Here is a 26,095-nt window from a genome sequence, read left to right on the forward strand (position 1 = left end):
GGGCACGTTCAAGGGCAAGAGGCACCCAAATGCCTTTGGGGATCTGCTCATCCTGGGCCAGTGGTTGGCAAAGCTGATCTGGAAATCCAGAGCCAGTCATACAATCTCTTGCTTGTCAGCAGATCAACACCATCTGGAGAGTTTGTTCTAGTAACTTTGAGTGTCTATCACAGGCTGGTGGTCGTTTAGATGAAGGGCCAAATTATATTCACCTCCAACCGACATTTTTTGTTGGTTTTGGTGATTCACATTCAGCTTCAAATGCCAGTAATCCATCTGGGGAAGTCAGCGAAGTAATTTGCAGTTTTCCCCTGGAAACCTCTTGGCCCAGGTAGCGATCACTAACAGCCACATCACGTATCGATGCAGCTATCATCACGTATCAAAAGCCTTCGCCCGTTGTGTAACTGGGTCTTCCTGACTTCCAAGGAAGGTCATCGAGGGAAGGACAATGTGCAGCTCTCCTCTGTGTCACGTCTGGGCGGCTACGTCAGTAGGCTCCAGATTCCCTCACTCCACTGAGAAGGAGAAAGAGCCCGCCCTGGTGTCTGCGTAACTTCTCGGGATGTGCTAAAAGCAACCTGGAAGGGGATCAATGTTTCCGTTCATTATTTAGTGCCGATCTTCCTGCCATGGAACGGGAGCCGGAAGCCTGACGCGGTTCCGAGGAACCTCGGTGGGTCCCTCTGCAGCCCCCTGCCAAACCCCCCTTTCCACACTGCTGTCTGGAGCAGCGCAGCCCACCGGTGAGTAAAACTCTGCTTTACCAGGTTTTCCTGTGTAAACTGCAGCCTGGAGCACTCAGCACCAGCCATATAGACAGTCAGGAGGGGAAAAAAAAAAAAAAAAAAGAAAAAAAAGAAAAAAAACCCCAACCTTAAATTTGGCCTGTTTGGATGGATACTAACATGGTAGGTGTTGGTGGCAGGGGACGCTGGTGTGGGACACTCACCTACATTTCCCACCTAGATCGGTTTCTTGGAGACCTTCCTGTCCATCCCACTCTGGACCTGAGGGTTTAATATCCTACGGTTCCCTTTGTTGGCACAAATGCTTGGAGGTTGGAGCACTGGTTGCTGAGGTTGTCCTGGAGTTTAGCCCTTCCTCCATCTCCAACCCATCTCACCACAGCCATCACTGGGGAAATAACCGCTCTGGGTCTCCAGCAGCCAGTGGTTTTGCAACTCAGCATGGGAGAGACGTGGAGACAGGCAAGAAAGAGCTCCCAACTGTGGAGTGGGCTCTCAGGACTTTCCTCCCCTGGGGTGGAAGCTGGGCTTGCTGTTGGGGCTGGGAACAGACGATGGGTTCCCACCTGACAGGAGCCAGTATTCAAGCCCATGGTGATATGTCCAGCTTTCTCCAAGTAGGACCAAATCCTGGAGGGCAACCGGACCGGATACTTCCTAAAATGTGGGTCTTCATGACATGCAAAAATGAAAGATGCATGGCATAAGAGTAACAGGGCCAACTGATGTAAAACATCTCCCCCGCAGTCATCGAGCTGCTTGGTGGGAACGCTGTGCCAAGAGCACAGCCTGCTCCAACCCCTAGCAGTTCTCGGGAGAACCATTGCTGAGCACAAACACCAAGGAACATCTCATTGTTGCAAACACCATTTTGGAGATGGAGTCAGCCTCTCCCAGTGCAAGCAGGATTCCAGCTGATACAGATTAGCATGGCCACTCTCTTAAAAGACAATGTTTTACATCCCATGGGAGGAGAAGAGTTCTCTTGTGCTGTAGGGCAGCTGCAGGATGGTGCAAGAAGGACAAGGGGTTGGGAACGATGTCATTCATCTCCCTGCAGAGGAGACCAAGCTCATCCCAGAGGTGTTGGGCAAGGCTGGTGAGATGCAGTGCTGCGGGGGAAGGAAGGTGTCAGGACAGCCGTACCATGAATCAGTGTCCAACACACACGGCAGCATTCATCCTGCTGCTCGGGACCTGGAAAGACCCTTGAGACATGGGTCCCCTCGCCAGGTGGCCTGGGACATCATGAGTGCGGTCATCCAGCCAAAAACATGCCCAAATGCAAATGTCCCATCCAAGGCCGGTCACACTGGCTTCCCCCCAGTGACCCAAGGGGAGAAACGGTGCTGCAAGATCAGAGCTCATGCCGGTAGACAACCACATTTCACAGCAGCCCCTTCCGTCACTTTGTCTTTGTCCCCTTTTGAACTCAAATCTATGTTCTTGGACATTGCAAGAAGCCGTGGTGCCCATTCCAGCCCATGGGTTGAACCTCACCACCGCAGCCCTGCTGGGACCTGCACCTTCCCAGGGCAGAGAAGGTTGTCTTCCTCTGACCACCGAAAATCCACCCCTCTGGGCCTCCAGACTAAAAATAATCTGCCACACAACCACATTTCAGGAATGTCCCGTCTATCCTGAGGAGATGTATGATTGGATCTGAGCACCAGTCACGCTGCTGGTCCGGTCATGAAAGTGTTTGACCCGTTGATGAGAAGAGGTTGATGCATCCAGCTGACAAAGCTCCTGGTGCAAGTTGTGGTGGCCACGATAGTGCTCCACGGAGGAAGATATGGCCCACATCAGTGCTCCTGTGGCTCTGTCAGAATGTAGAAATCTGGGTGCCCTCTCTGCAGAAGACCTGGCTGTGCTTAGCAGAGCCTCCACCAGGCATGGCCAGACACACTCAGCTCCCACGGGCACGGTGAGCGTGTGGCACAACAGTGATTACAGCAAAACCAGGACTATAAATCCATGTGTTTTTCCTACCCAAGACCCCATCCACACCCAGCCTGGGGGAGACAGGGAACAGTGGCTGGTACAAGGTGGTGGTGATGGGGACACAGAAGCCTGTGGTGCCACCACTGCTCCTCCCATGACCTGGGAAAGGGGTGATGGACCCCGGGGATGGACTCAGGCATGAGGAGGGGGGAAAGTGCTGGGACCCCAAGGGAAGAGAATTTGGGGACTGTAGAAGACAGTGTTGAGGGGATGGACCAATGGTGGGCCAAGGGAGGCATGAAGGGGGTCTGGGGAGGAACAAGCATGTGAAAATAGAGGGATAAGAGGATAAATGGTCCAGTTCTGTTTAAGAAAATGGACTTGTCCCCAATCAGTGCAGGTTTTGTCTCATTAATTAGACCCCATTTCCTTATTTAGCTCCATTCCTAACTGTTTTCCTGGTTGAGAGGCTTCCTCCTCCATGTGCACGTGTGTTTGGGCGTCTGGGTGCCAGCAACACGGTTTGACCACAGGTCACAGCTGGGTGTTGGAGAAGCTGTCAGTCTGGAATGGATACTGGAGAGACTGGAGGGCTGTGAGTTGGGATTGGTGGGACTGGGAGGTCCAAGCCAGCTACTGGAGAGAGCGTGGGACCTGGAGGTTGGCTGTTGGGAGGGCGATTCAGGGTGTACATGAGCTACAGGATGTGACATCTCCTAATTTACACGACATGGGGAGCCTCGTTTCTCAGGTAGCAACCCAGGGATGGACTATACAGGAGCCTGTCCTGAATTTCCAGCAGGCTCTGAGCCCCTCTCGGGGCAGCTTTGGACATGGGTGAGCAGCCACTCGCCCTTCAAAATCAACAGTGCTCCTCGCTGCCTTCCCAACTTGGGGGAAGCCCAAGCCTGACTTGGCAAACACTCAGATCCATCTTCCAGCATGCACAAGAAACTGCCAGATCTCCGAAGCGGTCCAAGTCCTTCTGAGCAGCAGCAGAGATCTCTGCAACCCCCAGCCTTTCCATGGGGATGCCTCAAGATTCACCTGCTCAAACTCAACCCCCCCAAAGCTTGAAGAGGAGCATGTAAAGGGCAGAACTCTGTTATTTGGACATATGGCCAAGCTGTTCCCCCTTGCTCCTTCCAAGGCCCCCACCTTCCCATTTGGGGAAACCAACCTGTGGCTCAGAGGGGCACGGCGAGATACGGGGTGATCTTTGCTCCGCAGTCCCTCTCCCTGTGTCTAATGGGACTATCGGGATTATTTTCATTGTCTGTGCAGCTGGGAGGCTAAAAAGGGGTGTACGAGCCAAGCAAGCCTTCTTACTTCATTTTCAACTGTTTTCAAAGCCCCTGATCAGACGACCCAGATGGTGCTAAATGGCCATGAACAACCTTTAAACAGTGGGTTATTGTTGTGCTCATTGAGTTAGATAATTGTGATGGGCCTGAACTAATTAATTTCTACCCAAAAAAAAGCACTGAATCATGGTCTTTTGGCAATGCTGGTGAGAAGGACTCATGAGCCGTTTCCTTCGGATTTATCCAGCCTGTGCAAACAGGGATCTCTGCCGGGGGGCTGCGTGCTCCCATGGGCAAAAATATAGGAGAGCAAGAAACACCACGCCGGTACTCTGGAGAGGGAAGCTGGTGGTGGCGTGGGCAGATCTTCCACATCCCACGGGGCAGGAGGACCACGAGCACCATGGGATGTTCCACCGGCCCCTTTGTACCATCAGACTGTCCTACCTCCCCTTGGGAAACCCTTTGTTTGGGGATGGTCACGTAACAGAAAGGCCAAGCATCGTGTGGGAGGAAAGAGCCCCCAGGGCTGTGGTCGTGCTGCACTGGTCACATTTCTTCCACCTCCTATCCTTCCTTTGACTCCAGCCCCACCAAACACGAACTCCAAAGATTTCCCTGGTTTTCTAATCACCCCTTTCTCAGTACCCATCTTCCAGGCAGCTGGGGGCTTTTTCCAATGTCTGGATAATCCTGACTTGATGGTAAAGCTTTTCGCTGCAGGGATTTTTTTTCTTTTTTTTTCCTAGTTTTGGGGGCATCAAGCTTTGGCAAAGCTGAAGGCGGGGAAATGAGGTCTCGTTTCCCCAGCAGCTCGGACAACCCAGCAGATTAGGTACATCCTGAGTTGCTCTGGCATCCAAAAAGGTGCAGAAACCAGAGAAAAGAGCGATTACAGACGCATTTCTATGTGAGAAGAGACAAGAAATATTAGGACTGTTTAGTCTGGAGGGGAGACAGGTCTGTGGTGGCACAAGAACAGCCTGTGAGCCGTGCAATGCAGATCATCTTCTGGTTTCTCCATTTCTCATCACTGACAAAGAAAGGGATGTGCAGAGGAGGGCAGATGCGGGGGGAACGCTCACCTGGTACAGTGTGTGGGTCTCTATGGAGAGATGCAAGCACCATTTTAAGAGAAATCTCATCCCTTTGGGGAGAAATCCCACACTTTAGCTAGGGGAAAGGTGATATGAGAACATATATCCCAGGATACTGGGAGGTGTTTCATCTGTGAGACCATTCAAACCACCTCCAGAGCTGTAGGCTTCATACAGGACTTTCAGGGCAGTACCAAATCCAACAAAACTTTCTTTTCTGTGACTTAATTTCCCTGTGGCAGAGCCTTAATGGTGCAGTGACGCCCCAAATTAATCAGTGCTTGCCACCAGCACCAGGCCTCCCATCTTGCCTGGTGGGGAACGAGGTTCCAGCAAACGTAGCCCAGAGGTATTGGCTTCCCCTTCACTCCTGAGCCGCCCGCAGGGAAGGGGGGCTTCATGCAGATTAAGGTGAAAGTAGATATTTTGCATGACTGAAAATCCGATGCAATGGAAAACAGCAGGAGCCAAGGAAGTGAGTGTAGCTGGCAATTATATAGACATATAGTTTAGAGAAGTGTTTTGACTAACCTGATAATAGAGCATGAAATAGCATGGCTCTGACGTAAAAAAACCCTAAGACCCCAGAGGTAGAGCCAAGATTTCTGATGGTGACTTGCCATCCGTCCCAGACCACACAGCCACGGGGTAATTCAGGTTGGACGGGACCCCAGGAGGTCCCTGGTCCAACCTCTGGCTCCAAGCAGGGACAGCTTTGAAGTTACATCAGGTTGCTCAGGGTTGCATCCAGGCAAGGGCTGAGTTTCTCCAAGGATGGGATGCCCCTCCTTCCCTCGGTCCCCGTTCCAACGTTTGATCAGCCTGAAGGGGAAAAATTTTTTGGCGCATCTTCCAGCTGGACTGGGTCCAGCCTGTCACTGCCTGCCTGGTACCGGGGATCTAAACTGGACCCAGAGCCCAAACACTCTCTGCAGAGACCGAAGGTGTCTCAGCAGAGGTTGCACTAACCGTGGGGTTTCTGATGCACTGATTGCACGCAAAATGGATCACAGGAAAAGGAGAGAGGGATTGCAGGAGGGCTGACAGGAGACACGGGTCCCATAGAAGAAGCAGCAGGAGATGTGGGTCCTGCAGAAGAAGTGGCAGCACGCAAAATCATGTCATCTTCTCCCTGAGAGTCAAGAAGGGGCTGTGGTGAGGAGACAACTTCCCCAGCTGGGGAGGCTGCAGTAAACACCCCTGTGTGTTGCTGTTGCCCCATGGAGCCAAATCCCTTCCAACGGGAGAGATGCTGCCATGGTCCAGTTGCACGGATGCACCTACAGATACCCAGAGGAGCCCACAGCCAGTTCTATGGGGCAGTTGCCCAGCGGTGCTCAGAATTAACCACATTTAGCCCACAAAATAAATGCTGACAGAGGCTAGGCAGATGCAGGCAGGGTGGCAAAACCCACTGATGCCACCTCAGCCCTTGTGCAAGAGCCCTTCTCCTTGCAGGGTTGGGCACGCTGATGTCCCCCTCTCCTCCTGGCTTCTCTCTGGGTCCATGCCAGGTTCTCTTGGACAGGATATTTGAAGCCCCAAAGATCTCGGTGTCATGCAAGCTGCATTTGGGTGTTTACTCTGAGTTTTTCTGCTCTCAAGACATCGGGAAACCTCTGCGTGACAGCATCAAGACCCGTGTTGCTCCTCCATCTTGGTGGTGCCATCAGTGGGTGCTGATTTTCTGCTCAAAGGGCTTTATCCACATCAGCAAAGCTCTGAGCTGGCTGAAACTCCACCTCATGCTCTGTGGCTAATTCAACAGAAACATGGGGACAGTAGTTTGGAGCAGGGGGACATCAGCCAGGTGATGCTGGAGGTCTCAGAGAGCTCCATCTTTCCCAAACCATGCACCATCTCTGCAACCACAAGCTGAGGTTTCTCCGTGCTCACAGATGTGCCTAGTCAGGATCTCAAGGGTTGTTTTTCTTTGTGTTCCCAGCCATCGAATAGGTCAGAAATGAGTCACAACCAGCACAACTAGATAACAACAGGGCTGTAAACCCTGTTAAGAAGCTGTGAGGAAGGTGGCCCTGCTGTAAAGAGAGACTACAAAGGTTCTGAGCTCCCTTGGGGTAGGGGGAGCGAATGCAATCATTAGGGAGGGTTCATGGACACTTGGGTTTACGCATGGCAGGGCAGGGTGGCCTCACCCACAGTGGGGTGGGCGCCCACATGGTCACAGCTGCAGCAGAGGTGACAGTGAGACATGTGGGATGTCCCCAGGGAACATCTCCCACAGCCCCTGGGAGCAGCCCCCCCTAAACCCCCCGCAGAAAACCCAGCCCTGACCTGTAAACTCAGTTGTCGCAAGAGCTGAAAGATCCCACGGCGCTGTGCCAGCTCTGCCCCCACATCAACCCCGTCTTCACGGCTTGGGGTGCAAATGGGGCGATTCCTGCAGCGGCAAACGGACGCAGGGAGGAGGAGCGGGGGCGAGGGAGGCGATGCCACCGACCGCGAAATCTTGGCTTCTGATCTGTGGCTGTTGATCCAATTAAAAGGGTTAATCCCCAGAGATGCCCCCTGCGGGGAAAGCAGCCTCTAAGAGGTCCCCTGCGGGGAGGCATGGTCATTAGGGCAGGCTCCTGGTCTGGCGTATCACTGACAGGGTTGCAGGAGATTCCCCACCGCTTGCAGCTCCGTCCAACCCCACAGCAAGTCCCTCTGCCCCTCCTCGGCCACATGTCACCAGGCAGTGATGTGTGTGGTGGTTGGTCACCAGCCCACGTGGCCCCTGTGTGTCCCCAGTGCTCCTCTGGGAGGTTTTTTTAATAGACCTGGAGAAATGATGGTCTCTGACACTGGCCAGAATTCAGGGTAAAGCAAGGTAAAGCTGATGTCTTCTCCCTCACATGTCACTGCAGGGGAGGAAAAGACAGGGAGCCCAAAAGGTTATGGGTGGAGAAGGATGGATGGGGAGAGAGGGAGGGAGGGAGGGAGGGACGGAGGGACGGAGGGAGAGAGAGAGGAACAAAGAGGGGAGGGGAAGGAGGGATGGAGACGGATGGATGGATGGATGGATGCATGGATGGATGGATGGTGGGATGGATGGATGGATGGACGGATGAAGGGAGGAGGGGAAGTAGGGATGGAGATGGATGGATGGATGTGGATGGATGGATGGATGGATGCATGCATGCATGCATGGATGGATGGTGGAATGGATGGATGGATGGATGGATGGATGGATGGATGGATGGATGGATGGATGGATGGATGGATGGATGGACGGACGAAGGGAGGAGGGGAAGTAGGGATGGAGATGGATGGATGGATGTGGATGGATGGATGGATGGATGGATGGATGGATGGATGGATGGATGGATGGAGGGATGGATGGATGGATGGATGGATGGATGGATGGATGGATGGATGGATGGATGGATGGACAGACGAAGGGAGGAGGAGAAGTAGGGATGGAGATGGATGGATGTGGATGGATGGATGGATGGATGGATGGATGGATGGATGGATGGATGGATGGAGGCATGGATGGATGGATGGATGGATGGATGGATGGATGGATGGATGGATGGATGGATGGATGGATGGAGGCATGGAGGCATGGATGGATGGATGGATAAAGACAGATGGACGGACGGATGGATGGAGGGATGGATGGATGGATGGATGGAGGCATGGAGGCATGGATGGATGGATGGATGGTTGAGGATGGATGGCTGGGGAAGGGTGAAGAACCCACCTAAGAAACCTGTGGTTGCAGCTCTGCCATCTGGAGGGTGAGCTGAGCCCACCCCTCCTATCCCTGTTGGCTCAGGGATCATTTCAGATGGGTAAGAGCCCTTCCTGCCTCACCGCAGAGAGCAGAGGGGAGGCTCTTGGGTCTCCTCGGGTGGAGCCAAGCTGTCCTGTGCCACCCATATCTGTGTCCTTAGGACAGCAGACATCAGTGCTGCTCCAGAACTGGTGCAAAGTGAGGTGCTTCCAGGTTTATTCCCCCAACCAAACCCGCAAAAAAAAAAAAAAAAAATCAATGTTGTCCCGGTTTTCTCTGCCAGAAGCCGGCAGCGAGATATGGCACTTGGCTCCTGCCTAACTGGAGCTCGCCCCTTTGGGCTGTGTTGCTGCAGTGAGTGAGGGGGAGCAGCAGCCAAGGTGAAAATGTTTTACTGTTCAATATAAAATTTATGGGGTGCCTTTTATGACAGCGTCCCAAAGCAGGGCTGCAGTAAAGGGATAACTGAAAGGCAGCTGAAAGCCTGACTCACAACAACAGACAGCTGGCAGTGGCGTAACGCCTGGTGGCGGGGGGAGAAGCTGGCACTGGAGAAGATGAGATGCTGCTCAGAGGCAGCCGGGGCCAGGAGGTGCAGTGAGCCGGGGAGATAAGGAAAGTTACAGGAGGATGGGATGCAAATAACATCTTTGGAGACTTCCGCATCGTCCTTCCATGGTGGGTAAGCTCAGCACCAAACCCTGTTTGCTAGGACCAGCTTCAGCGCCAGGACAAGGGCAGCAGCAGGAGCAGAGGATACTCAGTCCACCTTGGAGCATCTGCACCAGGGCAATGCCATTCGTGTTTCCCGGGAAGGGACCACACAGCAGGTTCATCTCCTGGTGGGAAGATCCTTGGGATGAGCCTGCTTCTCCATCTCCACCTTGTGTCTCCACGAAACCTCTCTCCAGAGAAACTCCCTCTCGCTGTTAATCTCCAAATGTCCCTGCCCGAGGCAAAGCTCAGCCAGGGAGCCAGGGTGACGCAGCGCTGAGGTTACTTCGAATGCACTTTTTCAGAGAAATGTAAAGCACCACGCTCTGGGTGGAAATTACGGAGTGAGGGACAGCAGGGACCAGGCTGGTCCAGCTGTCGCGGCTCCCCAGACTGTTTCTCCTGGCTGTGGAGCAGCCGGGAGCACTCAGCACCCTCCTGGAGATGGTAGAGGAGCTCTGTGTGTGGCACTTGGCTGTTCTGCACCCAAGAGGTCTCCTGCCTGTGTCTGGGTTCAGAATAACCTATACTGGGCACAGTATAACCTATACTGGGACCAGTAACCTATAGATACCTGCAGGAAACCTCATCTGGGCCAGGCAGGGAAGGGTTTGTGCTGGTTTTCTCCAAGCTCTCTCCAGGAACCCAACCAGGCAGCTTCATTTCAAACGCCTGCCACTTCCAGTAAATGAGTGTAAATTGGGCCTCAGCTTGGCTTCAATTAGAGCGAGTTAATTAGGCTGACGAGTGAGGGGTCAGGCTCTGCCCCGGGGACTGGAAGCATCCTCCCTGCCAGCACGGAGCTGCAGTCTCTCTGTAGCTTTGCCACCTCTCCCTTTGCCCCGCGCCACAGGGAACACCCCTCATGCCCAAAGCATCGCTGGGATTTTTTTTTTTTTTCCCCCCCCCTGGATAAATTTAACGAGATGGGCACCTTCACCTGGCTCATCGTGTGGCTCTGGTGAGCAGCACCACGGCCGTGCCCACCCCCTGCTCCCATTTTCCCCAGTCGCTCTTTGCCGTGGGTCTGCTGGGGCTTTGCTCTTTCGCTCCTCCGTCCTTTGGCTGTGCACAGACCTGGGTCCCATCCACATCCCGAGCGCGTGGCAGCAATCCCCGTTTGGTTTTGTTGGGGTTTTTGTGGGTTTGTTTTGGTTTGGTTTTTTTTTTTTTTTTTTATTTTGGAGCATAACGAAGAGAGAAGGGGAAGGCACAGCTGTCCCTGGGGTGGGAGCTGCTCGCATTGATCCTTTTATAGCCCCACGTGAGCCATTGCCTGTCCAAGAGAGAGCACCTGCACTCACTTAGCAGCTTGCTTGGGCGCCCATCCAGCACGCCAGGACCTCCCGTTTCCTGGCCCGGGTTTGCCCCCAGCCTTTGCCTGACCCCCCCCCAGTACCCGCTGCCAACCCCGAGATCTGTTTTCAGCCCCAAACTGGCTGCGGACCGTAAGTGAGTGGGTCAGGATGATCCCCCGGTGAGGAGCGAAGCATCCGTGGGATGCTCTCTGCCTGCCCCGCTCCCCTCATCCCAACCCTGAGGACATTGTCTGAGTGAGCACGAGGGGATCGGGCGCCACCGGGATGGGGGGGTCCCAACGGGGCCCCCCAGAGTTGTAACACAAACCCTATGGGGAAAGGAGACCTGGCACAGGAGGCTGAATCAGGAAGATGTTTTAATCAGATTTATCGGACAGATCTGGATCTCCAAATAAATAGATTTATCAAAACAGAATAAAACAAGAAACCAGAGATAAATACATGTACCAAAACAACCTGAAAATCCCCCAGAGCTATTTCCAGACAGGGGGAGGGCGATGCTGCTGCACGCCCTCCTCCCCACGCTGCAGAAATGGTCCTGTTCGCCCTTTGGGAGATGCCCCTCCTGTGAATACAGCCCAGTAGATATTATGTAGGATATATATAAATATATAGCACAATAACATGCTTAGTAGCGACCTTAGTGCAGTGTTCGGGGTCTCAGACCCTGTCAGCAGGTGGGTCCTCCCAAAAACTACATCTTCCGGTGACCTGCAAAGAAGGGAAAAGAATCCTCCCAGCTGAAACAGAGGAGAGAAGACCCAAGGTTTTTCACTAAACGCCCTTTGGAGGGTATTCAGCCAAAGAAACCCTTTGCAGATCACAGGGGCTCCAAGAAAAGAAATAAGTATGATTTTTCTCGCCTTGCAGGTCATCTTTATGCCAGCGGTTGGTAAAAAGCACGGTCGTGCTCTGCTTTACTGCCAGCTCCTGGTGCTCGTCAGAAAGGCCAGGGTACCCGGGATGTGTCCCACCTCTTCACGTCGCACCAGGTCTCACCTCGCTCTCCCTCCTCCCTCTGCACCCCCGACATCTTCGGTAGCAGGAGACGACGGCCGGCCCCTGGCGCTCTCCCGCTGGAGAGAGGCACCTCCACGGCTGTGGCTTCAGCGCGGTTCAGTTTGGTTCGTTTGCTGGAGTTGCTGTAATTTACACTAGTGTATCCTTTATTGCTGTGCCAGTCTATTTAATAATGCAACTTTGGTTTTGCTATATATGTGTATGTGTGTATGTGTGTGTGTGTGTGTAGATAAATCAATAGCTAGGTTAAAGTTTTTTTTTTTTTTTTCTTTACAAGTTCTTTGTTTCTTTCTCTGGGCTCTCTGTCATCCTCAGCTCTGACGTCTGGGCTCGGAAGATGTTCCAGTGACCTGGATGAGGACAGACGGACGTTCATTAGCAACAACCCTTGGAGCAGGAAAACACACTTTACCCCATGTGTAGCACCCTCCACACCAGAGGACCCATGAGGACCATGCTGGGAGAGCAGCCTCCCCACAACACTGGCCGTGATCAGAGCAGCTCAGCAGCAGCCCCACAATCTGGTCCTAGATATCACCGTCTTGCAATTAAAATGGTATTTGAGGTGGAGAGAGGCCCTATATACCTCCTGCAATGCAATTAACAGCACAATCAGTGGCACTGCCAACGTTTTCCCTGGAAACCACACCCATGCGAGCCAAAGAAAAAGAGATTGGTCCGAAATGGGGATAAATCACTCCCTCTGCCTCCTCAAAGTGGGCTTTAAGGTGAGCGGTTAGGGCCATGTCCTCCCCGGCTGCCTGGGCTTCGGGCTGACTCCCTGCCCCTCAGGGGAGAGAAGCATTTTGCTTGTCCTCTGCCTCATCATCAGAAAGCCAAAATTCACGTTCGATGGGCCATGGTTGGGGGTATGCTTCCCTGCTCTCCTTGTCAGCACAGGGTGATGGCTGTCAGCTCCATTTCTTTGGGGTGAGTTGCTCAAACCCCCTCCCATTTATACACATTTTTCTGCTGCTTCCCCAGCTGTGGCTCCTCGTGCAGGGCATTGCAACCACCGACAGTTAGGAAAGGTCCTGCTGCAGAAGGAAAAGAAACCCTCCCCAGATCCCCCCCACAGCCTCACAGGTGAGCTGCAGACTCCCTACAAAGCAAATGCACTGGAGGGAGCTGGGCAACACCCCAAAAACAGGCTTAAAGCTCCCCAACCCCTCTTCTCACCCCCCCAAAACACCAGCATCCTGTACTTGCAGGAGGTGGCTGGAGGTGCTTTCCCTCTAGGTGGTCACTTCCCCCGTAACCCCAGCAAGGATTACCCAGCCCTGATGTCATCATCCCCAGGGGGGGGCATATTTTCTAGTTGAATTAATCTCCTGTTGTGGAGAAATCACCGGCAAATGCTTTCCTAGAACTTGCAGCAATGGCAGAGGGATGGTTTCACAACGGGGTTATTTGTCAGGGGAAACTGAGGCAAGAAGGGAGCACGTGCCAGGGTGCGAAGCCCAACTTGGGAGTAGGGAGCTGAAAATCCCCCAGGCTTGGGTCAAGAGATGTTGTCTCGAATGGATTGGAGGTGAAAACAAATCTCCACCCTCCTGGAGCACTGGGAGTGCTGGTATGCACTGGGCAGCAGCGCCGTTCCCGGCTGACCCGGTGACCCGTGGGTGCTGGACAATACGGGAATGGCTCCGATCCGAACATAACCCATTAAACTCTAACCCAGCCCGGGCAAAGAGGCAGCCAGAGGGAAATAGCACAGCAGTTTCGCTCCGCACAGGCACTCTCGGCATGTGCATTGGCATTCCTGCTTTTTGTAACATTTACACACATCCAAGAACATTAAGAATGATTTTTAAAAATATTTCAAGAGTTTATTTTTTTCAAATCCCTTGCATCATTTTTTTTTTTCTTCCCCCCGTAACGCCAGATGGATTAAATATAAAAATCAAACAGTTTTACAGGCTTTGGAGAGAGACAAAGCCTTTGGATTTCACAAGCGTGCATCCACTTTTAGAAAGCTGGCTGCCCTTTCTGATGCCATAAAGTGAAAATGTGACTGCTAACCAGGAGTGTTGCATATGCGTGTGAAGACAGGTCAGCCCTGACCCAGCGGTGTTTGCACAAGCCTTCTCCCTACAGTTTGCTCCCCATGTCATGCCAGGATTTATGCAGCAAAACACGGGGTTGTTTGGGGCAGCTGGAGGAGCAGGGAAATGGAATTTTTTTCTCTCCCTACCTTCGTTCGTCCTGGTGATCAGCCTGAAGTTCTGTGCTTCCTGCTTGAATTCTTGTTTGCTGATCTTCTTGGTTTGTATCAGATGAAATATTCCTGCAGAGGGTAACACAGGGCATCAGACTCTGTGACACTCAGTTTAAGGCTCAGACAGGTTTGGGTGCACACACCTCTGTCCCCTCCTGAGACGCAAAAGGGACACTGCCTGCACTGGTTTGATGCAGAACCTGCTGTCGGAGCCTGGTGGGAGTGTGGGACTGAACCCAGGGCTGGCCAAAGACCAGGAGAGAGCTTATTTGGAAACAGTAACCACTCATTAAATTAGAATGGGGCAGGGACAACACCACAAAGCAGGTGAAAGCAAGATTTTGTTGCTCCGAAAAGCATCTTACACTGGAGGAGCTCTGATCTCCCCTAAAACCGTAAGAGAAATACAGGTGAGGCCAACGGGATCCTGGGATCCCTGTCCTCTCTGTTCATGCTCGACCACCTATCTTTCCTGACCGCAGAGGCCCCTCCGTCCTCGGATGCTTTCCTTTCCTGGAAGCAGCTGGGACCCAAAGCTTTTCATCTCTCTGCCCCCAGCCCTGAAACTCCTCCAGAATAGAAAAAAAATACGAGTCACCTCAACAGAGATTGCTATTTCTGCCTGTGCCAGCATCGTCTCGTTAGCAGAAGTGCCTGACTCAGACGTTTGACCCAAGAAAACCAGAACCCACATTTAGCAACGGAAGTGATTTTTCAGTGGGATGAGGGGTTACGATACTCATATTTGCCTGTGAAGCATGACAAACCAGGCAGGTATGCCTGGCATATCCTTCCCCACATCTCACCCAGGCTCCCTGTGTGTCCAGGGAGATGTGAGAGGGAACTCTCGCTGCCGGCAGATGCGAGAGGCAACGTGGTCCCCCTTATTTGGTTAAGAGACTTTCCTCAATTCCCAGCAGCAATTACACACAAAACGAGACGAGTACGTAACGAAAGGGAACCGGCTAGCAATCCATATAAATGAGATGTTACAGACCATGGAAAATTAATACAGGAAGTCAAAGACATCCAGAGAAATATGTGGATATTTGGACTATTAATAAGTCCTTTAAGTGGGTCAGGAAAAGTCCTACCAGTAACAAAAGAAGATACTGGATGGAGATTATAAAACTGTTAATGACGCAAGAAAGGCACAAGTGTTCAATAAATCCTTCTGGTCTATACTTAGAAAGGAGCAGGAGGGTGTTCTTATAGTCCCCGTGGCTGATAAAGCACTTTCCAGTACATTAGTAACCAAGAGGCTATTTTAAACAAGAGCTACGAGAGATAAACATCTTTCAATCAACCGACCTAGATAATGTTCACCCAAGAGCCCTCAGAGAGCTGGCTGAGACCTTTGGACCCCCGGATGGTCGTTTCTGACAGATGCCAGGAGCTGGGGAGCAGCGGAGGAATGCAGACGATGCTCCAGCACGCACAAGGAGAGCACGAGGCAGCGCAGATAAGAATAGCCCACCGCGCCTGCCGTCCGCCTGAGAGGCATTACGGGACGGAGCCGGTAAAGGGTGATGCCATTTCCCGGTGAACAGATCCTGTCCAACAGACAGGGTCGTTGTTTGTAAAGTTTAGGATGAGATGGAAAGAGGTGGTGGGGCTGTTGGGCACTTACCACCTCTCTTGGTGCTTAGAAGAAAGATGGGGACAAACTTTTTGGCAGGGACTGTAGCAATAGGACAAGGGGTAATGGTTTTAAATGAAAAGAAGTGATTTTCAGGCTAGATAAAAGGAAGACATTTTTTATAATGTTAGGGAGGTGAAACATTGGCACAGGGTGCCCAGAGAAGCTGTGGCTGCCCCCTCCCTGGAAGGGTTCAAGGCCAGGTTGGACGGGGCTGGGAGCACCCTGGGCTGGGTCCATGGCCATCGGCTGGAACTGGATGATTTTTAAAGTTCCCTTCCAACCCAAAATGTTCTGTGTTTTTATGCTTTAGGCACTGCCTCGGGACCAAAAACCAGAGTCTAGTAGAGCACAAGGAATGAATTAAGGACCAGCCCCATCTCCAATTAAGCAACTATTCTTTCCTAATTTTGGAGAGGCAGGTTCTTCTACAGTGCCATTCTACTCATCCTAAAATGGGTGGACAGGACATATCATAACTGTTTCTCTCTGCTGACTGCATGGGGAACCAATATGACTCTTTAAACGTGGTTCTCAACGCTGGGCTGGGGAGTGAAGAGAGTCTAAATCAAAAACATGGTCTCAGGATTTGCTAAATCACCTGCAAAACAAAGCTTCAGTGGGTGGATGGGATTCTGGGTGCACATGGGTGTATGAGACCCTTCCCACCAGGACACAACCTCTGAGCAGAGCCCTTCACCCCACTTCAAGCTCTGCAATTCAACAAAGACATAGAGAGAGTCCAGAACAGAGCTGTAGGAAGGACCAAAGTTAATTTCTAACACCAAGGAAAGACTGAAAAAAAATCAACTGCTTAAACTGTGTAAGAGAAGACAGTGACAGGTGCTGATGGCATCTTCAGATGCATCAGAGGAAAGGAGTCTGCTCTTCACACCCATGGTGGAGAGTATGAGAAGGCATTATCTTGAGCTGCAGGGGGGGCTGCACATTGGGAAAAGTCTTTCCTTAGGAGGGGGTCTGTGGCTCTGGAAGAGATTACATGGGCCTTAGAGTCTTGGTGGCAGAAGATCTTCAAGCACATGCTGGAAGATTGTAGGGAGGGGTGGTCTGGACCCCACTGGTCCCCTCCATCCTGGGTGTGAGGGTACATCAGCACAGTGAAACACTAGGGACCACTGAAGGTCTCAAAGCTGCAGGTTTTCAAGGTAGAAAAGAGTATTTTGGCCAATGTCTAATCAATAGTCTAGCAGGGTAAAGGTGGGAAAGAAGCACATGGGGTAACCACACCTCTAAGTACAGCCCAGGCCTCCAGTGAGGCAGGCTGAAGGGCAGGCGTCAATGACAGAGCCTCCAAACCGTGCTGCTCCCTCTCTGATCCTGCCTGTTCCTTTTTTATCCTCACTCCCAGCAATAATTCCTGCTCCAAAACATCAGAAAGTCACGTTTCAAAACTCCTGAGCTGTTCAGATCCCTAAAAACATGGGGAAGCCCTCACTGCCACGCATCTGGGGGCTGATCATGCACCACCAGCAAGCTGGGTAAAGCTCCTCCTGCCAACTCCAGGCTCGTGGAGGAAACCATCCCGGCACAGAAATAGATGAGGCCACGTAGGTATCATAAGCCCATACAAAGGCAGATGGATGGGCTCCAGGCGCAACTTGCAGCCTCTTTTCTCCACACACACTGCTCTGTTGGTAGAGTGATGGACCATGGAGAGGTGGAATCCATATGTGACTGAGCTCATGCTCTTTCCCAATAGTAACACTTCGCTCTGCCAAGCAAAAGAGCTGTGTTGGCCTCGGGGACAAGGGCCTCCCCTGTCCTTGGCTGGCAGGGCTCGGGAGCTCCGTGCAGACGTGAAGTTTTTGGCCTCAGAAGGTGGCTAGAAGGTTTGGGTGGCGACCTCTGCCAAGGAGCAAGGAGAGGAAATGGTGGGGCCCAGACAGTGCAGGCTCAGATCTGTCCTCCAGCTACAAGGTGCCATTGTGAAGGAGGCTTTGCTGAGGCAGGGGGGAGTACGAGGAGAGGGGCACCGTGGAGGATGGAGGATGGCAGGGGTTGGATGGAAACATGGTGGCAACAGGGCTCTGTCTCTAGACATAATTTCTCCAGCTACTATCCATGTGTGCCCACCCTCAGAAACTGGGAAGATCCAGTCCCAAAAGGGCTGAGGTCTCCTTAGGGAGTGAAGTGAGACTTGAACACACCCAGGAGGCCAGAATATCTTCCTACACATGTCCAGAAGACCCTCAGGGTCACAGTATCCATAGGTAGGGTGCGACCAATCTCAAGAGCTCAAGGCACAAATTTTTGCAAGGGGTAGAGTATGTTCAGTGGAGACTTGGAGTTGGGGAACTGTGATGCTCAAGAGAAACTTGACACTAATATCTACTGGAGCAAGTGTCCCTAGTAGAGATAGGCTCCTCTGGTCCATAAGAGTATTCCACAGCCAAAGGTACGGGGACAGAGCAAGAGATTGGTGGCATTTGACAGTGTATTTGCTGTGCTTTGGTCTCTGGAAGACACACCAACAAGAGCATCCAAATCCACCCACCCAGAAGGTGAGGTGGGGGTAACTCATCCCCTCGCTGTGTGCACCTTTGCAGCAGCTCTGCAAGCTTTGCTCCCAGTGGTGAGTGGACCAGGGGAAAAAAAAAGAAGCAAAAGCCAAAATACGGAATGTCCAGAACAATTTTTTGTTTTGTTTTCCATGTCTGTTTGGCATGGAAGAGGGCAGGTTTGGAGGAACAGCCCCATGGCCCTTGGCTTGTTTGCCCACGTGCTGTGCCTCCGGATGGTGTTGCAGCTCATGGAGGCATACACTGGGGCCAGAAGTGGTTTTCAGCCCCTGGTCCACATGCAACTGCAGCAAAAGAGCACGAAACAGGAGAGTCAGAAAAGCCAGCCTGCTGTCAACAGGTTTTGACTCACCATACAAAGTCTGGAGCACCACTAGAAAAACCTGAAAAATTGAACAAAGCCTGGAAAGCACCTGGTTTCCACACTCACCTCCTCAGTTGCCGGCTGGTTTCGTTACAGTACTCACCTTTAATTAGCTTCCAGTTGTAGATTTCCACCTCTTCCGCAGGTTCCTTCTCTATCGCAATTGTCCTGAGGATCTCCTTAGAGGTCTCCGAGCTCGGTGGCACAAACATGTACACTAGGACACGATTGGCGTTCTTGCCACACCGGGCGGTGACTATTTCATCGGTGGGTTTGACTCTGGTTTCTGGGAAAAAATAAGGATGGAGCTCATTAAAAAGGGACAGGAAGGAGTCATCTTGTTGGGTTTGATGCCATGTGGCACAGCCGTGTGTCTGAATGGGACCCTGGCTCCCAGGGTCTGCTCCCCAGTGACGAGATCAGCAGCAAAGGGAGATGTTGATAAAGGATCTGTGGGTCTGCTCATCCCCATATTTTCCATTCCCCTTGATTTTGGCAGCCTCTATGCCAGCAGGGGTGGGGAAGGAAGATTTTCTCCACCTGGATCCACCATACCTGTTGCAGGGACCTTGGGGCCACCATCACCGCAAATTCCAGGCTGGATTCCTCGCTTCCCATTGCTCCCGCTGCCATCCAGAAGGAGCAACGTCAGCAAAGTGAAGGGATGAGCCCGCAGCACGGGAGCCAGCGCCGTGCCTGGGCTGCCTGGGCACCGTGCCTGGCAAAGCCCCGCGGGTGGGCTCAGCCCCAGCCCAAATTCCCTCCCCACATGGGGTGCAACAGTGGGGAGAGCCACACCAGGGGCACCAGCGGGACCCTACATGGCTTTTTCAACATCCTTGGTAAAGGAGAGCTGCTAATTTTTAACTTTTTTTTTGTTTTCTGTTTTTTGTTTTTTTTTTTTTTTTTTTTTATGTATCTGGAGTAATTAAGAATCCCCCATGGTTTTGGAAGGAGATTTATTGCCTTTGGTTGTGGTCCTTGGAACGCAGAGGAGCCCAGCTCTGCTGAATTTAGCCTTGTTCTCCCAGTCATTTTGGATGCTGAAGCTTTTTACACTACTCGAAAGAAAGTTTGGCTATAAATAGATGCGTGGGGTTTATTTTAGTAGGACAGTTATTTTAGGTCTGATTCTGCTCTCCCCCGTGCTTTCTGGGGTGGTCCTGAGCTACTCTTTTCAGAGAGAGGCTGGAAATCCCAACATAAAGGCGTGAAAAGCAGAGCTTTTTCAGCAATGGTAAGATAAGCGGTCAGCCTCTGTGATGTGAAGGGGGCTGACCACAGCCCACCGCCCTCAGTCCCCACCACCGGGGGTCCAGGTGCAGGAAAACCTCCATCCCAGAGCCTTAAACTTCACCCACTCCAGGGCTGCGTCGACTGAGGAAGCCCCACCTTCACGACAGAGAAGGAACCACACATCCTCACAGGTACAACAGGTATTTAACAACCTCGGAGCTTCATGTTGGAGCCACTCGATGGCCAACAGCGTTGGGGAGGAAGAGTAGGGACCCAGGGGTCCCGGCCACTAGCTCTGTCCCCCAGCAGTCGCGATAGTCTCCCCATCTGACCAGTGCACTGCAGCAATTCCCCTTCAATTGGGATCCCTTTTGCAAACAGAAATCACTCAGCATTTCTCTCCAAGCTACTGGGTACAAAGGAGGGAGAGGAAGATAGTCGTGGAAACTGCCTGGAAAAAGAAGATGGGCAAAACCTCCGTGCAGTGAAGTGAAGGACAAGCATGTAACTTGGCTGAGCGATGTGTATGTGTGTGTGATTGCTATCTATGAGTACTGGAAAGCAAGAAGAAAATAATTTTGGCTGGGTCAGACTGTTTAACTGGAAATAAATGAAGACTGAACAGCAGACAAGAGATCCCAGCAGAGAAAGTTGTAGACTTTAAACCAGAAAGACCTGCTATAATGGGAACGCAAGACTGTAAGGGCTTTGCTCAGTCATCACATCCCATTCCCACCAGGCACCACGTCATAAATCCTGCTCATAAACATATCAGAAACCTTATTAAAACAAGCTGAGCTTCTGCCCTTCACTCCCTCAGGGAGGCCATCCCAGAACCTCCTCACTCAGAGGCTGGAAAACCTTGAAATTCCCAGCTGAAATTATTTTGCAGCCTGTTTGCCCCCATTTTTAAATGCGGCAATGCCTCTTGCTTGTTCCCCCTCGTGAGACCCCTCTGTGAAACCACCCTGAAGATGAATATCAGAGGAGATCACCCAGAAACTGCTGCATCTGTAGTCAGGCTCAAGGACAGTCAGGTATCTTTAGTCTCTAGGGAAGCAGTGGGTAGTCCATCATCTAAACATCTACTGCTGAATGATAGCACAGAGAGGTATAACCTAGAAAACATTCTCCAGTGAGAACAGGAGAAAATCTGATGCCCTGAAACATCTTTGCCAGGACTGTGGTTTAGGACAAACAGCTTCCTAAAGACCAAGAAGCAACTGAGAGGCCCAAACCCCACTGAACAAGAAAAAAAAAGAGGTCCCCTCCACTGTGTCTCAGCCAAGTTCTACCTGGCCCACCCCAATAGTTGTGTGCCTAACCCTCCCCTTCCAGGAACAGGGATCTCAACTCAATTTCAAAGAAACCATGAATGCCACAGATAATCCTGCACCTCGAAAGTGTCCTCCTAATTTCAAACCTACATTTCAGTTGCCACAGTTTAAGCCTGTGACTTTTTGTCCCAGCTGGAGGTCTGGAGAACACACTGTGCCCTCTCCCCAGAAAGCATCTTCCATCTGTCTGAAGACTCTTAGCATGTCCCTCCTTGAGCACCTTTCTCCCAACTACACCCACCCAACAGATGCAACCTTCTGGGATCAGTACAGCTTCCTCACCTTGGGTCAGTCCTGCTGCTCTCCAAGACAGGCCAACCCTTACATCAGTGCTTGCCCTGCTGAACTCACCTGGTGAGAATTCAAGTCACCAGCGGTGTAAAACCCTACACATCCATCTGCCTGGGGCTTTACACCAAGGCTAAAGGAAGGAACTGGAAGGCAGCTGCAGGAGCAGGTGGGATCCCACCTACCTGGACATATTTTACAGCATTTCCCATCTACTTTCTCTGGATAGTCACACGGATACTCCTTGGGGCACGTAATCTTCTGGCAGTCCTGGACACCATCTCTGCAAGTGCAGAGGATGCAGGGCAGGAGACCATAGAGCCGGAAGACGGGGTGCCACACTTCCCCGTGGGAGTAGGTCTTCCCATTGTAAACACAAGCTAGAGGAGAGAGAGAAAAGAGTTGATGGTGGAAATAAATCCTCCTCCTCTTTGCACACCCAAGGCTTGGTGGAGCTCAACACATTTCACCACCTCAGAAACGGGTGGCCCTTCTGGCTGGAGGACCATGGTCCTCTGGCAGCACATCCGACAACAGCGGACACTGGGATATTGCAGCCACCCCACCTAGGAGGTGCCACGGGGCAGGGGGACCAGGCTCCAGGAGATGGAGGCTGTTGGGGTCAACCACCTCGGTGGGGGCCAGTGGTAAGGACCTCACCTGCCTCCAAGACTCTGCAAGCCCAGGGTCTCTCGGAGGCTGCCACAAGCATGAAGCACAGTGAAGAGTGCCACCTGCTGACTCCTCCATGAAAATTTTTGGAGGTCCCTAAATTTCCTCCAGGTCTTCATCTCCAAGGACTGGAAAGAGGCCTTCTGGAGACATAGTGGTCAGAGAGCCCCCAGGAGAAGGGACCCATCTTTTCCCCTTTGGCTCCATGGGGGTTGCGTCCTCATCTCACTTTCCTACTCCCTCCTCCAGGAGGAAGACCACAGCACTAGGACAGACCCAGCACATAACGGGTAGGTGCAAGGAGGAACATCCTGTCCCTCTGCAGCACTGTCCTGGAAGGACCACATGGAGTCTTCCAGCTGAGCACTGCTCTTTTCAGGTCCCAGATCTCCAAAACATCCCAGGGACCAATCTTCTTCCAACCCTTTTTGGAAAGTGGTAGATTCATGCAGCCAAGGGGCCACCAGGGCTGAGATAGCTGGGTGAGGCTGGCCGTGGAAGAGCAGGATGTGGGACTTGGTGGTGGAAATCTGCTGCTGAAACAGATTCCCTAAAGAATTCAAAGCCCTGGAGGAGTCACCTTAGGCCATGTACAGACTGCCTGGCCCCCTATCCCTCACCTTTCTTGTGCTTCTCTTTCAAGACGATCTTCACAGTGGTGCCACCTCCTCCCTTGGGTTTGAAGCTCCTGGGAATGAACTCCAAGGAGGAAGTGAGAACAGTGGACGCGGTGGCTCCAGGTGGCTTCCTGCCCATCGCTTCCCCCAAGCACTGGTCTTGTGAGTGCCTCTGTGAGCAGTCAGAAAAGAAGAGGGCTCAGATCCAGGCAGCTGGGTTGTTTTCAATCCAAAGCATGCTGGAAAAAGCCATGCAGTGTCCTGCACACCTTCCATCAGGAGTGGAAGGTCCGGAGACCACAGGGGTGACCCAGAAGCCACCTCAATGCCTGCAAGTGCCAAAGGGGTGCTGAGCAGTTTGTGTCAATGCCTCACACCAGTGTCCACCCTACGATGCATGTGGGTCACCCTCACTGGGGTAGCACCCTTCTCATCCCACACCCAACCCAATGCCCTCAGGTGAGGTCCTACATCACTACCACAGGCAAGGAAATGGTCTGGTTTTTTCTAGATGCCTGCTGGGAAACTGGGGACTGGCATTTGTGCAACCCAGCCAGGCTGAGAGAGGCAAGGACGGGCCGTATCTTGCCCTCTCACCTGGCTGGCACCAGGAGGGTTGGTGTGGGGCTGCCAGCCAGCAGGACTGAAATCCCAAGAACATCCCAGGCTTCCAAGAGCAAACTGCTGGGACAAGACATGCAGCACAAAGGGTTCCCTTGTGTCTATTTTGGAGGTTTTATAGGTGGTGGAGGTGTGATGCTGGCGTTTCACCCAGCAGTATGGAAAAGGGCAGGGCCAGGAGCTGTAAGTGACCTAATCCCACAGACCTGGCATAGACTGCCCAGCTCTGAAATGTCACCGTGAATCAACCCTCCGCAGCCAAGGAGTCACTTTTTCCTCGCTGGGGCTGCTGCCGATACAAACAGCCTGGGGAAAGCACACTGGTGGCCAGCCCCAGCACTGGCTGCTCTGTGGGAGTTACGACTGGGAGGCAGGACACCTTTGAGCCCAGGGTGGAGAGAAAACACCACCTCCTGAAGCAAAAGCCCCAAAGAGAGAATTGGGCATCTGATTCTATAGGTAAGGGTCACATCTGGCTGTCGGTCACCACAGAGTCTGCTCTGTCCGTGTTCCTCAGCTGTTTTAACCTCCTGGCCAACCTCAGCCAGGTTGGTCAACAAGGAGCAGAAGTGCCCAAGATTTCCAGTTCTCACAGGCCTTTTGCTCTTCCAAAGACATCAGAGATGCTTCAGAGGAAGAGAACAAGAGTCTTTCCCTGGCGATCTGAGGTCTCAGCCTATGCTGATAGCCCTCACCTAGAATCAATTCCAGGATGTGATTCATCTACAAACCAGGTGTCTGTGGTTCTGCTATCCAAGGAAATGACTGCCTTCCCAGAGGTGCTGTGGGTCATTTCTTTGTAGAAGACTATGGCCAAGGGCAAATGACTTTCTTTGAGCTGCTTAATGGGGCTGTGCTAGAAGCAATAACCTGAGTTTTAAAATGCAAACGTCACGTACAACACCTCTGTTTAACTGCAGGGGTTCCTCTTCAGTGGACTTCTCATAGGAGCCATCTGCAAGGAAAAAACATTGTCCTGTGAAATGCTGCAGGGCTGCATGAAGATTTGCTCCCTCTGACTGAAAGCAGCTCTCTTCAGGGTGCTGGCCCACCTTCGAGGTCTGGAGAGAGAGGAGCTTTGAATATGCAAGTCACATCGCCCAAAGCAAAGGGGAGACATACCTCAAAAACCCTTTTATCCCCACTGACTATTAACAACAGCTCAGCTCCAAGAAAGACACGGCCTTGTAGCTTCTGAAGTTAGGTGGTATGAGAAAAACCCCAGAGGCAGAGTATGAGGGGATGAGGATGATTAAAAAGAAATCCAAGGACATTTCTCACCAAGTCAATGTCTCAGCTGCACCAAAGAAAACTAGGAGAGAGGAACACAAACTGCAGAAGGGGAGAGTTTGGAGGAGGTTAAATCTGTGTCCATGGACAGGAGACCACTATGGTCTTCCAGCTTCATAAATATTTCTCATATTAAAGAGTCATTTTGTGCTGTGACTTCATTGCCAGCAAGGTGTGACCCTGCCCATTCTCTCCTGAGTCTGTCTCATCTGGATACACGCAGCTTGATTCTCTCCTCACCCTCCCAGGTGTGAGGCAGAGGAAGCAGCAGCAAATTCAAGAGTTTCTCCCCCATGAACTGCTGTGGGAGTGAAACTCAGCCAAGCTGTACTGGAGTAGAAGTGTGGGGGATTCCCTGACTGTCCTAGAAACTTCCTTGGAGCAACAGCAGCATGCTTTATATCATCCATACAACCATCTCCATCCTGGTGGGTGAGTGGTCTGGAGGATTTTGTCCTCCATGCAGGTCACATCTCTTGCATGACACACTGGTGGCAGGACAAAGAGTGGCCCTGGCCACCCTATGGGCTGCAAGGAGGTGGGACACAGCTAGGTGTGGGAGGGGATGCATGCAAGAAAAATTCTGATCCCTCATCTTTTGTTTCCTGGTGCAACCAAGACATAGCAAGTGGCCTGATTTCCAGCATAGGCTTCCAAAATCCTGTTAAAGTGGCTTGAAATGGGTCCTGCCAGCTGGTGGCAATCAGCTGGGGTCTCCCAGCCCTCGCTCAGGAGCAGCTCCTGGGCCCCTTATTACCTTTGCAGACCTGGCAGCAGGAATCCGGCATGGTTAGGGGAGATGAGCACAACAGCTCCGGGCAGGTCACCAAGCCACAGTAAATCTGGCCTTCCTAGGAGGGCAGGAGGAAAAAAATCATTGTCAGCATTATAAAGATCCTGACAGGGCTGTATGTCCCCCGTGTTTGGGTACCAGCACTTCAAATTGCAGATCTAGCATAAATTAAAACCCCCCCAGTAGTCCATCCTCAAATATCACCAGTCACCTAGCAATCAATGGAAGCTGAAAATCTGCCCCTGCTACATTTTCCATCTTGTGGGGTATAGCACGGTGGGTGATTTCCTCTCCTGGCATGGCTGGTCCACCAATTGACAGTCCACATGCTCATGAGTGGGGTGGTCTTCCCCAAAAAGGGGGAGGCAGTGCCTTCCTCTCACGCATCATTAGTGCTACCAAATTGGAGATAGCCACCACACGCCTGTAAATTCTGCACAACACCCACCAATTCTAAGTGCTACAAGAAGTTTTTCTCTGACATCTCCCAGGACAAGGACTTGGAGGAGACAGGTGGAAAGGGGAAGTGGGGTGCTGAATCCAGACCCAGGTCCATGCCACAGCTCTGTCCTCCCTCTGTCTTGGGTTATT

At 52.0% G+C, this 26,095-nt stretch overlaps 1 protein-coding gene across 1 annotated transcript in view; it reads right to left on the reverse strand.

Annotated features, from left to right (window-relative positions):
* Positions 1-11,251: 11,251 nt before the first annotated feature.
* The window catches only part of CHRDL2 (chordin like 2), a 31,300-nt gene continuing 16,456 nt past the window's right edge, over positions 11,252-26,095 (reverse strand). The window contains 7 exon segments of the mRNA XM_042792744.1: positions 11,252-12,239; positions 14,084-14,176; positions 18,754-18,936; positions 21,697-21,891; positions 22,804-22,972; positions 24,321-24,376; positions 25,469-25,562. Coding sequence (XP_042648678.1) covers positions 12,160-12,239; positions 14,084-14,176; positions 18,754-18,936; positions 21,697-21,891; positions 22,804-22,972; positions 24,321-24,376; positions 25,469-25,562 — 870 coding nt within the window. The 3' untranslated portion in view covers positions 11,252-12,159.

Source organism: Tyto alba, unplaced genomic scaffold (assembly GCF_018691265.1).
Source record: "Tyto alba isolate M040663 unplaced genomic scaffold, T.alba_DEE_v4.0 Super-Scaffold_2, whole genome shotgun sequence".
Classification (NCBI taxonomy): Eukaryota; Metazoa; Chordata; class Aves; order Strigiformes; family Tytonidae; genus Tyto; species Tyto alba.